Source organism: Pimephales promelas, chromosome 17 (assembly GCF_988280905.1).
Source record: "Pimephales promelas chromosome 17, fPimPro1.hap1.1, whole genome shotgun sequence".
NCBI lineage: Eukaryota > Metazoa > Chordata > Actinopteri > Cypriniformes > Leuciscidae > Pimephales > Pimephales promelas.
This window is the reverse complement of record NC_142785.1, coordinates 6,287,264-6,301,199: the sequence shown is the minus strand read 5'-3', so window position 1 is coordinate 6,301,199 and position 13,936 is coordinate 6,287,264. Positions and strand designations below refer to the sequence as shown.

The 13,936-nt window shown below is 39.7% G+C and overlaps 1 protein-coding gene across 2 annotated transcripts in view; it reads right to left on the bottom strand.

Moving 5' to 3' along the window:
* Nucleotides 1–1,510: 1,510 nt before the first annotated feature.
* The window catches only part of tnrc6ba (trinucleotide repeat containing adaptor 6Ba), a 28,254-nt gene continuing 15,828 nt past the window's right edge, over nt 1,511–13,936 (bottom strand). For both annotated transcript variants that reach the window (XM_039685312.2, XM_089121829.1), the window contains 9 exons: nt 11,845–12,052; nt 11,483–11,644; nt 11,206–11,373; nt 10,961–11,104; nt 8,545–8,637; nt 7,719–7,934; nt 7,394–7,464; nt 7,123–7,262; nt 1,511–2,837 (listed from right to left, as the gene is read on the bottom strand). In XM_039685312.2, the coding sequence (XP_039541246.2) occupies nt 2,264–2,837; nt 7,123–7,262; nt 7,394–7,464; nt 7,719–7,934; nt 8,545–8,637; nt 10,961–11,104; nt 11,206–11,373; nt 11,483–11,644; nt 11,845–12,052 (1,776 nt within the window). In that variant the 3' untranslated portion in view covers nt 1,511–2,263. The remainder of the gene's footprint in view (nt 2,838–7,122; nt 7,263–7,393; nt 7,465–7,718; nt 7,935–8,544; nt 8,638–10,960; nt 11,105–11,205; nt 11,374–11,482; nt 11,645–11,844; nt 12,053–13,936) is intronic.

Here is a 13,936-nt window from a genome sequence, read left to right as displayed (position 1 = left end):
GATGAAAACATTCCAGGATTTTCTCCATATAATGAACATCAAGGTCCAAATGAGAGTTTCAGTGCAGCTTCAAAGGGCTTTAAACGACACCAGACGATGAATAATGGTCTTATCTAGCAAAATGATCGGTCATTTAAAAAATAAACACAAAAGTTTAAGTTATAAGCACAAATGCTCGCCTTGCTCTGTTCTGTGATGAGCGTTCGTGACTCTCCTGTTCAAACTCGTTTATCAAAATCATGACTCGAAGGGCTAGATAAGACCCTTATTCATCGTCTCGTGTCGTTTAAAGTTATTTGAAGCTGCACTGAAACAAGCTTGGAGCTTGAACCGTTTGGTTTCCATTGAAGTCCATTATATGGAAAAAAATTTATATGGAGAAAAATTTCTTTTCGACTGAAGAAAAAAGACGTGGACAATTTGGATAACATGGGGGTGAGTAAATTATCAGCAAAAGTTTTTTTTAAAAGTGAACAACTCCTTTAAAAGTGATTTCTTGAGTCACATAAAATTGTATAACTTGGATAATTTTATAAATAATACTTAGCTTGAGAATCATTGGTCTAAACTATTTAACAAGGACAGAATTAGTTAGCTAATCTGTTCAAAACAGGTTGTAAATAAAACAGTGACCCTTACAAACCAGAAATATTATTGTATAAAAGAGTGAATGCTAGCATAAATATATTAAACAGAATTGACAACAAAGGAAAAATTCACACAATTGACAACACAATTAAATTCAACCTTTATTAATTGTCTTGTTCTTTCTTTTTTTAAATTAATTTTCTTTTGTAAAATCAGAAACAAAAAACCTGAACACGAGTGATAAAGCCCGCCTTAATTTATAATGGTACACAACAACAAAAATAAACAACTGGTAACTTTTGAGTGTTCCTAAAACACCCATCCAGCTCAGCTTGGTACAATAAGGTTTGGCATGTTTCATGTTTCAGTATGAATGCCTTCAGTTGGTTGCATCTTCTAAAAAAATCTTTTTCTTTATTATAATTATTGCAATTCAGACAATATATAAAACAAAAAAGGCTGCTAAAACCACAACTTAAGAAATATTCATTAGTGCCAATGTTCTTGAACTTGCTGTCTACACTCTCTCTCTCACACACACACAGCCACGCCTGCATACATATCATGCACACATAGACATCAAACACCTGAAATAAGCTGTCACTCACACATTTACTCACCTCCCTAAATCCAGCACTGATCTCTATAAATGCACCACGCTTGTTAATCTCTGGCTGCCACACATTCATCAATGCCTTGCAAACACTGAACGTCACCACCTTTACCTGGGACTTCACTCATGCGCAAACAGGCAGAAAGGGCACCTTGTACAGCTAAGTAACATCCAAGTGATCGTCATTATGACAACATACTCGATTAAGAAAAAAAACGAGGTCAGCGTTTGGGAAAAAACAAAAAAAAAAAAAAAACAATTCTGGATTTCACCATCATTTCAAAGAAAACAAAAGACAACGAGACACAGTTTGTCAGACATCAGAACAGTGTTTGAGTAATTTGAGTTTGCATGACAACGGGAGCCGTAACAACAAACATTGTATGATGCATATTTTTGTCCTTTTTTTAGTCTGGTTTCTCCTTTACAGTGCACGCCTGAGTGAGAGCGTCTCAGTATGCGAATGTGATCTTTATGACCTCAAGGTTTAGGATTCATCCAGTTGAGTCAGTATTTAAGTCCAACTGTTTGCATGTCCCGTTCAAGTCTTGCATGAAGTCTTCATTTAAGGGTAAGAAGAAATGGGGTGTGTTGGTGTGTGTGTGTGTGTGTGTGTGTGTGTGTGCGTGCGTATCTATCTGTACTGCTTTTCTTCCACACACTGCTCCCCCACGGTTCCGTGTCGCGGAGATCGCATTATGGGGAGCTCGGAAACACTGCTCAGGTAAAAAATGACAGCGTTTACATTTGTAACCAGTGTCATCTAGATCATTTTGTCTTAATGCGTTTTGCTAGGTTTCGTAATGCAGTCGGCCTGCCTCTCGGCACTTAAGTGTTAATCTGCATCGGCCGTTTGAGTGCTTACCTTTCGATCTCGTCTACGTAAGTGTTACGAATGTATACTAAATACTTGGATGTGTATGCAATATGCACCCTTCCCGAGTGACGAGGCCTGTATTCTGATTAATGTGTCCTATATTCCCGCGTGTTTGTGATAACATAGGAGGATAACTAATATTTATATATCTGCTTTGTGTGTGCGTGCGCGTGTTGCTGCGTCAGTCAGATAGAGTCAGCGCCTCCACCCAGCAGGTCTCCGGGCAACAGCGCGGCGGGGCTGCTCATCTGGTGCCGATCTTCCATGGCTGGAGACCCCCACAGACTGCTGCTTGTGTACCCTGGAGTCATGCCGCCCCACAACCCTGCCCTGCCGGGATCAACACCCCCCGTGTTGCTGCCCACGCCGCCGCCGCCGCCACCACCGTTGCTGCTCCACTGGGCAAAAATGCTCAGGCCTGCTCCCTGGGCAGAGGTTGGGTCAGCGGAGTTGCCCGTACCATCTAAACTCTGCCAGGTAGTGCCAGAAGGCCCAGTTCCGCCACCGTTGTTGCTTCCTCCTGCAGTCATGCTTCCCACTCCGGCCCGTTCTCGCTCGCCACCCCCGGCGCTGATTGTACCCACAGCCCCGGCCCCCGATGATCCGGTCACGCCGGCCGGCCCGGAGACGGCCCCGCCGCCGGCCCCGCCACCTCCGCTGCCACTTCCACCAGATCCCGCCTGGGAATGTGCAAAATAGCGAGCAACCTCCTCCTCGCTCACAAACTCGGCCAGGATTGTGGTGTTGCCCAAAACACACCTAGGGTGAGAATTGCACAGATTACAGATAGGAAGAAATCTACAATGTATGGAAGGCCATTTCCGCCACACAGTAAAACAAAATATATTGAAATCGGTCATTTCAACTCTGTTTGTCAATTGACCTTTCGCCGGCCCCTCCCACAAAATGGCCATTGTCCAATCACACATCATAGCAACCGTTACTGTGTGAGCTGTTCCGTCAAACAGTAAGCGGTGCGCCCACGGCGTTAGTAAATCGGACAGATGATACCCCGAGAGATTGTCTGGAGAAGTTGTGTTTTTTTCCTTTCCAAAGCCCAAAACACAACGCGAGCGGTGCCTAAGATGTATTAAACAGTGTGGACGCCCCAATTCCAGTTAAATGTGTCGAACATGGTTAACTCGTCTCGCGTGCAGCGTGCGTGCGACTGAGATTAGTCAAAGAAGCACGGAAAAAGCAGATCAAGAGGATCCACAAAGGACTTACTGTACATTTTCTAAAGGGTTGTTGTTAACATACCATGATATTCTCTGGGAAAATGAGCAGCAGTCAGCTAAGTTAGCAGTGCAGCACCGTAGACTACAGTTTAGAGGACGTTCGCAACGGGGAAAGCATGAAGCTTACATGACAACATCAGTTCATATATCAATATCGTAACGAATAGAAATAACCTTAAATAACGTATGGTTCTCTGCCTCTTTCCGTCTCTTATGCATAACGTTAGTTACTTTTTAAACTAGTTTTACTTTTTTTTCAGCATGAGCATGACACGCAATCGGTTGCTGTGGTAATGAACAACCTGCTTGTTAAAGCGAACGTGTACTCCTGTATCGGAGGCAAAATGAATAAATATGCAGCGCAAGTTATATATTTCGAACTCCAAACAATTAGCCACTGAACCAGTTTATAAAATCTTCAAGGCTGTGCTGGTTGCATTTGAGGTAACTTAGCATGGTCATGGGGTTTTTCTGATTTTTCTTGAGACTGGTAAGCATTAGCATCAATAGTAGTCGTGTCTCATTCATTTCTTAATTTTATATTTGGAATAAATCCCTCCACCGCATACCGTAACCCCTTTTGCTTCGATCTTGCTTGATATCGCGGAGGTATTGCTCCAAAAAAGGTCACTGACACGCACGGGAATACCCTTTGCCGTCATGGCAATCTGTCGCGCTGCCCGTGTTTGACCATTTGTTTGACGGAGGTAGCAGCAGTAACTAAGGGGGGCGGGGCTCGGCGAAAGGCTAATTGTGACTATACTGTACATACACATCTCAAAAAGTAACTTGACTACTTGTAGGGATGGGATGGTATGAAAATTTCATATCACGATTATAGTGTCCAAAATAATCGTGATTATCAATATTATCACGGTTTTGTTAAAAATGTATGAAAGTGCTCAAAAAGAACTGATGCTCACACTAAAAACATTTCAACAAGTTTTATAATTGAAAATCAACAAACAACAAATAAAACAAGCCTCTCTATGCAGTTTTTTAAGCAAGATTCTATTCTATGGCATTTGCTTCTTTATAATGCCCGTCGTCAATAGCAACGCATTATTACACAGCGCACATCCATATCACAACGGACGCGCGCTCTTGTTTCATTCAAATACAACTTGCCGTCTTGCTTCTCCGGTTTTTGATTGTATTGAAAATTAAATCAGAGTTGATTTATTGTTTACAGAGTTTGATAATATTGGTGTGATATATCTTGTCTGGACGATTGTTTTACAAAATTAATTCATAAACAGGTAAGATTTAAATCATTAGCTAATCTCATTATCAATTCAATATGTCCCTGTAATTATGTGGTAACAATAAAATCGGTTTAAAACGTGATGTATCTATACTTTACTATCCCTTAAAATATCACTCTTAATAATAGTCTTGTTTGAAGTTGTTCGTTCGTCTTTGGCTCAAATCCACTTGCTACGAACTTTTCTTCGCGGAAGCTTGACGTCTATTTCAAGTGAGTGACATAAAATGTTTCAACTCAAAACAACATTTCATGCCCAATTGTTTCCCTGACGTAGTTTTGGTATTAAAGGTCAAAGTTAACTTGCCTTGCGGGGTGATGATCACACAAGACGACTCGGCAGATTTGAAGTGTTTCTATTGCAGTGACTTTTTGTTCGGCAGACAGGGTGACCATCCTCGATCAAGTTTCCCTTAGGACTTTTGTAAAACCCAAAATATGACCACACCTCAGATTTGGTCCTCTTAAAAGGCTGAAAAATCTCCTGAGCACGGTCACTGCCTTCCACCATTCCTTCTCGAATAGTAATTTAAGAAAATATTGCGTGCGTCAGACTGGCCGACAGGATTCAGTGAGTTATTAAAATCGCGATAATCAAACACGGTTTTAATGATAATTAAATTTTAAACGATAATACTAACCGTCAGTACATTTTATCACGGTTTATCGTGAAACCGGTTATCTTCCCATCCCTAACTACTTGTAATAGGTGGTTTGCAGTCACGTGATTGTGTTGACGTGCGGAATGCAGATGGAGGGCAAGGAGTGAAGAGCGCAATGGACGGGATGGAGTAAAATCCGTACTGTACTACGTTAGACGCTATTACAAGAGAAATATATAAACAGAAAATCGAAACATATGTTGGACTTGATCCTTACGTTATGAAGAGGACCGATTTTCAACTGAATTGAGAGATTTGCCTGCCATCGAGGCTGTAGATATCAGCAACTAACTCGTCTTACAGACATACTTTGACTTTACAAAGTTCGGAAACTGGTACATTACACAAACAGCCACATAAGTGATGTATTAACTCACATTTGACGAAGTGATCACTGCACACACACACACACACACAGGCATTTTCCCATTCGGCTCCTCCTGACCGCAGACGTAGGTTTGCAAGGCATTTTTTCCGGTCTTTTTCTGTCAATTTCTTGTATTTTCCACCCTTATCCACAAGTTTCCTACGCCCCATGAGGCCTTGCGTCAAAAGTGGGCGCGACTTCCGGTTCGAAGTAAACGAAGCGCGATTTGACATGCTTGACACTCGTTCATTCAACAGGTGACAGTCATTAAAGTTATAGCGATCCAAACTAGTTAACGATGTGGGAACACAACCTCAACGAAATTCAAAAGGGTGAAATAACAGTACCTTTACCCTCCGCAGTTACTTGGTTGGGAGTATTATAATAACATTATTAATAATCAATACTCATCAAGGCATGGTGACAGACAGTTGTGCGAGCTGACAAACAATTAAAATAAAAAATACACACTTAGTCATTGATGTGCTTTGGAGTTTATTCAAAATTATAAATGAATGTGCTACTTGAATACATTACTGGCACATTTGGTATTCTGTCAACTCAGGCTTTGATCCTGAGTTTAGCTGTAACATCAGTAGCGAACAGCCAATCACATGCTGATAGAGTTTATAGAATATTAAGAATTTAAACAAAATGTACACAGGAAGATTCGTCGTCTTTTGGGAGGTGATGGAAACTACAGTCGTTGGCAGGATCACTCTGATTTCGTTTTCAGCTTATGTTCAAAACAATCACGTTTAAGCCACTGAAAATTAGTTTAGTCCGGTTATACATACAACCGCGAACAGCACATGTTGTCCCTGAGCTCCGTAACGACATCTCTCATAAAGATTTGCGTCTTTAAATAGTAAAATAATTCTCAGAAAAACAGCTAGCCTCTTCGCTAACTAACACACAAAATACCATTGGAATGCTACTTCCGCCACCTCACCGGAAGTTTCACCCACTTTATTTTTTACAGGAGCGCCCCTCGGAAACTTGTGGATAAACAACAACTTTTGGCACACGATAAAAACTCCTCGTGGTTTGATCGATTTGAGCAACCATAAAAGACGCAAAACATAGGCATTTTGAGTGTTATAGTGCTTCCTAAATATAGAAAATCACTTCCTGTTCTCCATCTGCATTTCGCGCCATGGCAACGCAGTGGCGTGACGTCACTTGAAAACAAGCTATTGGTCCTTTATTTCTTGTATACACAATTGTGACATATCTCACAAAGAAACTTTTACGCAACTGCACCTTTGTTTCTCATAAATGTTCTTTCATTATTTTGTAATTGTGACATACCGGTATCTCTTTCTTCCTGACTTTCTTGCAATTAGTTTCTCATAATTACGATCTTATCTTACAATATGACTTATTTTAATTGCTCACAAAAATACCTTTTTATCTTTTACTCTGAGGTGGCAACAAGTTTTTATAACAATGATCCAAAATGTGAAAAATTCAAATTCTATGGGAAAAAATATTTACTATTTTAGACACTTACATGTGAAGTGCACTCTGGGCTTTGGCTGCTTCTTGGCGAGTACTGTAGCGAATCAGAGCACTACCTTGGGTCAAACCAAGGTGAAAGGTCAAAAGCGGCCCATGCTGCATACAGATAGTCCGCAAAGTGGACCCATCAATCTGCAGAGAACAAATGATACAAATCACTATATTGTAATTTGAGAAATTAATGAAAAACAACAGAAAATGTGTCTATATTTAAAAAAAGAAAGAAAAAGAAAAAGAAAAAAAAACATGAATAACATGGATACCTGAGGGGTAAGATTACTCAACACCAGCCAGCAGCTCCCCTTAGAGGATCCTCCATCACTCCACGCAGAACCTACATAGATTGAGAGACCATTAATGATCCGGGGCCGTATTCACAAAGAATTTTAAGGCTAAAAGTAGCTCCTAACTGGCGAATTTAGGAGCAACTCCTAAAAATAACGGGCGTGTCACTCCTAACTTTAGGACTCCTAATTTTTTTCACTAAGAGTAATTCACAAAGCATTTTCATTTCGTTGTCTAAATAGTGCTTTCATTAATACTTGTGATTTTCATTAATGTTTTTCAGTTCCTAAGGTGTGGTATTACCAGGCCCAAATCGGTTTTCGTGGCTGCCTCCAGAGCCACCCCAGCCTCTACCCAATCGTGGGCCTCCTCCCGCCCAGGGAGAAACGGAGGACTGCTTCTGATGGGACAGTCCAGGAGGTGGGCGTGGCAGATGAGAGCTGTTGCGATTGGACTTCCAAGGCTTGTTGTGCCCTATGGGTTCAGGTGGCCAGCTGGGTTTGTAGTCTGTGTACTTAGCTGTGAGAGCAGGAAATAAAGCACAACGTAGTCAGAGAGTTGAAACTGGAAAGTGAAAACAAAATGATGGAATTCTACAAAAATGGCGCTTCTACAGCATGGTACGGCTCACTTTTGGGGGGTTTTCCTTTGTGTACAGTACCTAGCACTTTTTTTTAGTACCACCTCGGTTGTTGAGGTTCCAAACGAGCCGTACCAATACTAAAATTGATGTGTAAACACTGCAGATAACTGATTGGTCAGAGAGAATCGTCACTAACTGCGTCATTGGATTTGCGACACGAGACACCAAACCCACTAGATTTAAATACTCAGCAACAGCCAGTGCAGTATCATTTGTTCGCACACCTTAAACCAACTTGCTTTAAACGACCGTCGCATGCAACTTGAAAAAGAAAATGGCTGCATCATGGTCAGTAGACAAGGTGGCGGCGCAACTATAACAATCAGTCCATAAAAATACAAGAAAAAGCAAACCGAGCCAAAGTAAAGTGAGCCGAGCCGAGTCGTACTACGCAGTGGGAATGTGCCAAAATGAGGTCGTATGGGGCTTCTCTGTAAGCAAATCAAATAAAAAGTGACATCTAGTGAAAAGAGTGCTTGGTTTTACCTGGGTTGTGTGCATTGGTGAGGGGGTTCTCTGAGGCACTGTAGGGCCAGGCACCAGGTGAAGGCAGCAAGGTGTTGAGGGAGGGATTTGATTCTATGTAAAAAAAAAGCAAAATGCAAAATACAAGAGTTGTTTGTTAGTATTTACATGAATATGTAAATGACTTCTAAAATCCTAAGCTTAGAGCTCTGTGTATGTGTCCGTGCTAGAGGATCTACCCTTGAAAGAAGAAATCAAAACTACCAGTCAGAGGTTTAAACCCTCTTGAGTGAAAGAACAATTCTTATGATCGGAGAAAACCATTTGAAATAAATGATTAAGCTTCACTCACCTTGATGTTGCTCCAAACCAGCAAGACTTTCTTTCATATTCAGAACACAAACGGAGATGAAATCTGAGACATAGTAGTACTTTGTTACATTTACTTGAATTTTTTTTTTTTTTTTGAGAAAATGTACTTTTAAGAGTAGATTTAAATGTGGGTACTTTTACTTTAACTCGAGTACATTTCTAATGAAAGAACGGTACTTTTACTTCGTTACTTTGGGCGGCGTTCCTCTCGTTACTTTATTTTAATGCAATACATGTTATCAACTGCGTAGTTTATTCCAAGCGCGCTGTATCTTTTTTATTTCACAAATGAATCACTCTTTTGAGTCGATTCTGTTCAAAGACTTCAAACAAATTGGTAGATCTGTCTAAAGTCAGTTCGAGAATCAGTTTACATGATCTGTTCAGTTCCCTGCATGCACTGAATCGTCTGAAGCACTTTAATTCACACTCGACTCGGAGTGATAATAGGAAGAACATTCGATTTCATTTAATTCAGGTAATACATTTTACAACCAAACAGAATATTACGCCATGCTAGCACTAATACAAAGTGTGACATTGTCCGTTTTTTGGACATATAAATGAATTTATAGGCTACATTAAATAAGCTACCATTGTCCACAGTTTATTAAATGAACACCCGCCATCCAATGTCAATGGTTCCTTTACATGCCTTTGAATGCAAAACTCAGCAGTCACTTTATTTCGACATTGTCTAATAATCCAAATGTAGTTGTACAAGTTACTATTATACAAACCAAACGGACAGACAATGGTTTTTTCGGGCTACAGATGGCAGAAATAAGGATCGTCTCTTCTTGAAATTTTAATATACATATATATATAATAGTTCTGGCCTATATGATACAAAGTAACTAGTAACTAACTAGTTTAGTAGTTTTTTCATCAGATACGTTTTACTCTTACTCAAGTAACTATTAAGATTATTATTTTTACTTTGAGTAAATGTTCTTGAGTAAAAGTACTTGTACCTTTACTTGAGTACAGTTTTTGGATACTCTACCCACCTCTGCTCCATTGACAGTCTACGCAAATACAACTTTGATGCTTCAAAAAGTTCCTAAAACTAATCCATATGAATTGAGTGGTTTAGTCCAAATTTTCTGAAGAGACATGATCGCTTTATCCACCTTATTTTTCCCAAGTAAGAGCAGGCGTGGCCATTTGTAATTTTATTGTGTTTGGCTTCCAGAGTCACTCACTTTCAGCTATTTATAGCTGTACAAAACAGCTTGTTATGCTGCTTGATTTTGCAACATGGTATTTCATACCATATGCAATGCACTAGTAGTTTATGATCGAATAAAAAAAAAATGCTCGAGCATGTTTTCTCCAGAGAGAAATCGCAGATCATAAGCAAACTTAAAGGGATACTCCACTTTTTTTTAGAAATAGGCTCATTTTACCACTCCCCCAGAGTTAAACAGTTGACTTTTACCGTTTTCTAATGTATTCAGCCGATTTTCTGATAAATAGAAGAATATTAGTTAACAGACAGTTTCTGGTCTCATTGACTTCCATAGTATATTTTTTTTCCTACTATGGAAGTCAATGAGACCAGAAACTTTCTGGTTATTAATAATTTTCTAAATATCAGAAAATCGGCTGAATACATTCGAAAAAAACGGTAAAACTCAACTGTTTAACTCTGGGGGAGTTGTAAAATGAGCCTATTTCCAAAAAAAAGTGGAGTATCCCTTTAAGACGCTGCAAAGACATTACACGTCACATTCTGATGTCACGAGATGTGTGAACGCATGCACAGATTCAAGAAAATCATTGGCAAAGTAAATTGACCAAAATCCAACGATCATGGGACAAATCCCAGGACACATTATGAGTGTATTTTCCGGAAAGTGTCAGTTGCGTAGACTGTGAATGGAGAGGGCAGAAAGCTCTCAAGATTTCTTCAAAAATATCTTAATTTGTGTTTCAAAGATTAATAAAAGTCTTACGGGTTTGAAACGACACAAGGGTGAGTATTCATGATAGAGAATTCATGACAGAATTTTCATTATTGGGTGAACTATCCCTAAATTCTTCAAATCAGTTTTGTATGTACCTGTGTTGTCTCTTAGCAATTGGTGCTCAGTATCATTGAGGCTTGACATCGATGAGCCCAGCATACTACCAGGTGTCATGTAGGGATCAGATTCAGGGTCCACACTCTGAACTGGACCCTCCCAAGGCACTCCTGGTTGGAACTCTGAAGCAAAGATCACATTTCAATTCATTATGGATGTATTCACAAGTAATACAGATTAAAATGTTGTTGTTTTTTATGTTTAGATGTGCATCACTGTTTACCTGGAGGCCAGCTAGATGTGCCAGTCTTGGTGCCCATCTTTTTTCCAGGACTTCTGTGCCAGTGATCTGATGACCCTTGAGGAGGCACACCTAAACCCTCACCTCCCAGCATCTCATACTGGGAATATGGGGAACTACCTCTCATTTTGAGAGGAGCAGCAATAGGACCTATATATCGGAAGAAAACAAGCACTTGCAGTCAAACTTGTATAAGCCTTTCTAAATAAACTCCTTTGTATAACTCAATTTTGAATGCGTCACAAAAAAAGTAATGCACCATTTTTATGGAGAGTGCTATCAGGAGGTGAGGGGGATGGGGAATGACCTTCCATCATCCATTTGAAACGAGACTGCTGCCCCCCACTTTCTTTAAGACCAGCTGGGCCACCAATCATGGGACCCAATTCCAGACCGGAGAGGCTCACTCCAGGCCCAAACCCTTCAAGACACACAATGGGACAGAAAAGGCCATATTACAAAAAAAACCACACATGCATTGACACTAGTGGTGAATTGAAATATTGCTAAAGATGATATATCTGCTGATATTTAGCATTTTTCTGTTTGGTCAACAAGTTTCCGAAGACCATTTTGGAAAAATTGATATGAAAACGAAATGAAAAATCCATTGGATCTCACCAGAATAAGCTCCTTGTGTTTTCTGATGCAGGTCTGCAACAGATCCTGCCAAGCCAGGGTGTGAGATGGCGTCCGACATTGGCATCTTTGGCCCACTCCCACCAAGGTGAGAAGGAGAAAGTTTGGAGCCGCCCCCTGTACCTCCCAAATGTTGCTGCTGCTGCTGCTGCTGTCTCTGCTGCTGAAGAACAGCCATGATTCTGGCAAGCTGGAGAAAAAAAAGAATGGATTCAACAACAGCAGCAATTCTTAGGCCACTCATTTTGTTCATACGTCCACAACTGTAGATGGTTACACCTTAATCCTCATTTTATTTTCACATTACAAGAAAGGGTGACAACAAACAGCATCTTGCTATTTGTTCCGCTATGCTGTTCGACTTTGACACAAATATTGAGTCTTATAAATATTGAGTTTATATGAAAGAAAAAGACTGTTTGCCAGTCTGCTTCTTTTAATAAGTAATATATCAGTATACAATCTGCAAAAATGTCCAAAAATGCACAAATCGACACACCAAATTATTTTTTACATGATCTATGCATGATACCAAGTATTAACAATCTTTTTAAACATATGGGGTATTGAACCATTTAGTTATTGACTATGATAAGCAGCAAATAATAACTAGGGCTGTCACTTTACATTTGAAAATCGATTGCGGAAACGATCAGATCAACCAACACAAGTATCAAAAACGAAAACAGGAAATCGATTTTAACGGCCTTCTCTCGGAGCACATCCAGCTTGCCACGACACGCATGCAGCAAATGCGCGTCACACAGCAACTGCAGGCTCTGACAAACACATAACAGCAAACTATACTTCTGCATAATGTGTCTCTTTTTAAAACAAAAATGTGAACTCTGCCTGTATTCAGACAGTCTCATGCATACAGATACAGACTAGGGCTACAATCACCTACGTAGGCGAAATTTGTTTGACATTTCTAATCGTAAACACAGCCATGTTGAAGCCTGCAGTAATGTTTTTCATTGATGTTATAGCAGTCCACTCTTATTGCTTTTTCGAGAATGTTGCACTCCTGTTTGTCATTGTGCACGAAACTTCACGGCAATAAATCATCAGAAATATTTCAGACTTGTGCGCGTTTCAAGCGCACTCTTTACGTTCGACCAATACCTGTTAGTCGTCCGTGGATTTGTCAATATTTGGCATTGAAAATGGAAACTTCTTAAGACATGGAAAATCGATTTTACAATCAATTCAATGAACACTTATGTCTCAAAAATCTATCTATTTTTTCACAAATGTGGCAGCCCTAATAGTAACAAACAAGAAAGTACTATATTCCGAGTTATACAAATCACCTTACGAAACAGACTTTTCAGCTCTCTAAAATTGCTATAGGGAGATGTAAAGAAGCAATTAGGCTATAGGGTAACATTGTAAATGGAGAATTATATCAGATCAATATGAAACCAGTCCGTAGAATATATAGTTACATAACAATTGTAATTACAACTTGTACAATTTTCTGAGCTCTGGAAATTTCTACGAGCATGAAACTGCAACATTCAAAACATTCAACATTCAGATTTAAGAGTAAAATATAATTAAGCAGTTATTTTGTAATATTTTGATTTAAACCTAATTGACTATTATTAAAGGGCACCTATTATGTCCCTTTTTACAAGATGTAATATTGGTCTCGGGTGTCCCCAGAATCTATTTGTGAAGTTTCAGCTCAAAATACTCCACAGTTAATTTATTATAACCATTTGAAAATGTCATTTTTTGGGCCTGTTTAAAAATGAGCTGTTTCGGGGGTATACGACCTTAAATGCAAATGAGCTGCATATCCCCACTCTGCATTTGGATGAGAGCGTAACTTGATACCTATGGCAGTCCGTAAGCAGAAGGGCTGAGAAAGCGAGAGAAACTGCTGTTTTGAATGTCATTAAGCGTACGTTTGAATCAGAATATTAGTACGAAAAGACTCCGGCAGAATAAACACAAATGAGAATGGACCAGTACGTCTCGGTATGCTTATTTCATACATTTATGTACTTATAGAGTTGTAATCGCGTTCCCTTTGCAATTATGGATGTGCAACACACACACACACACA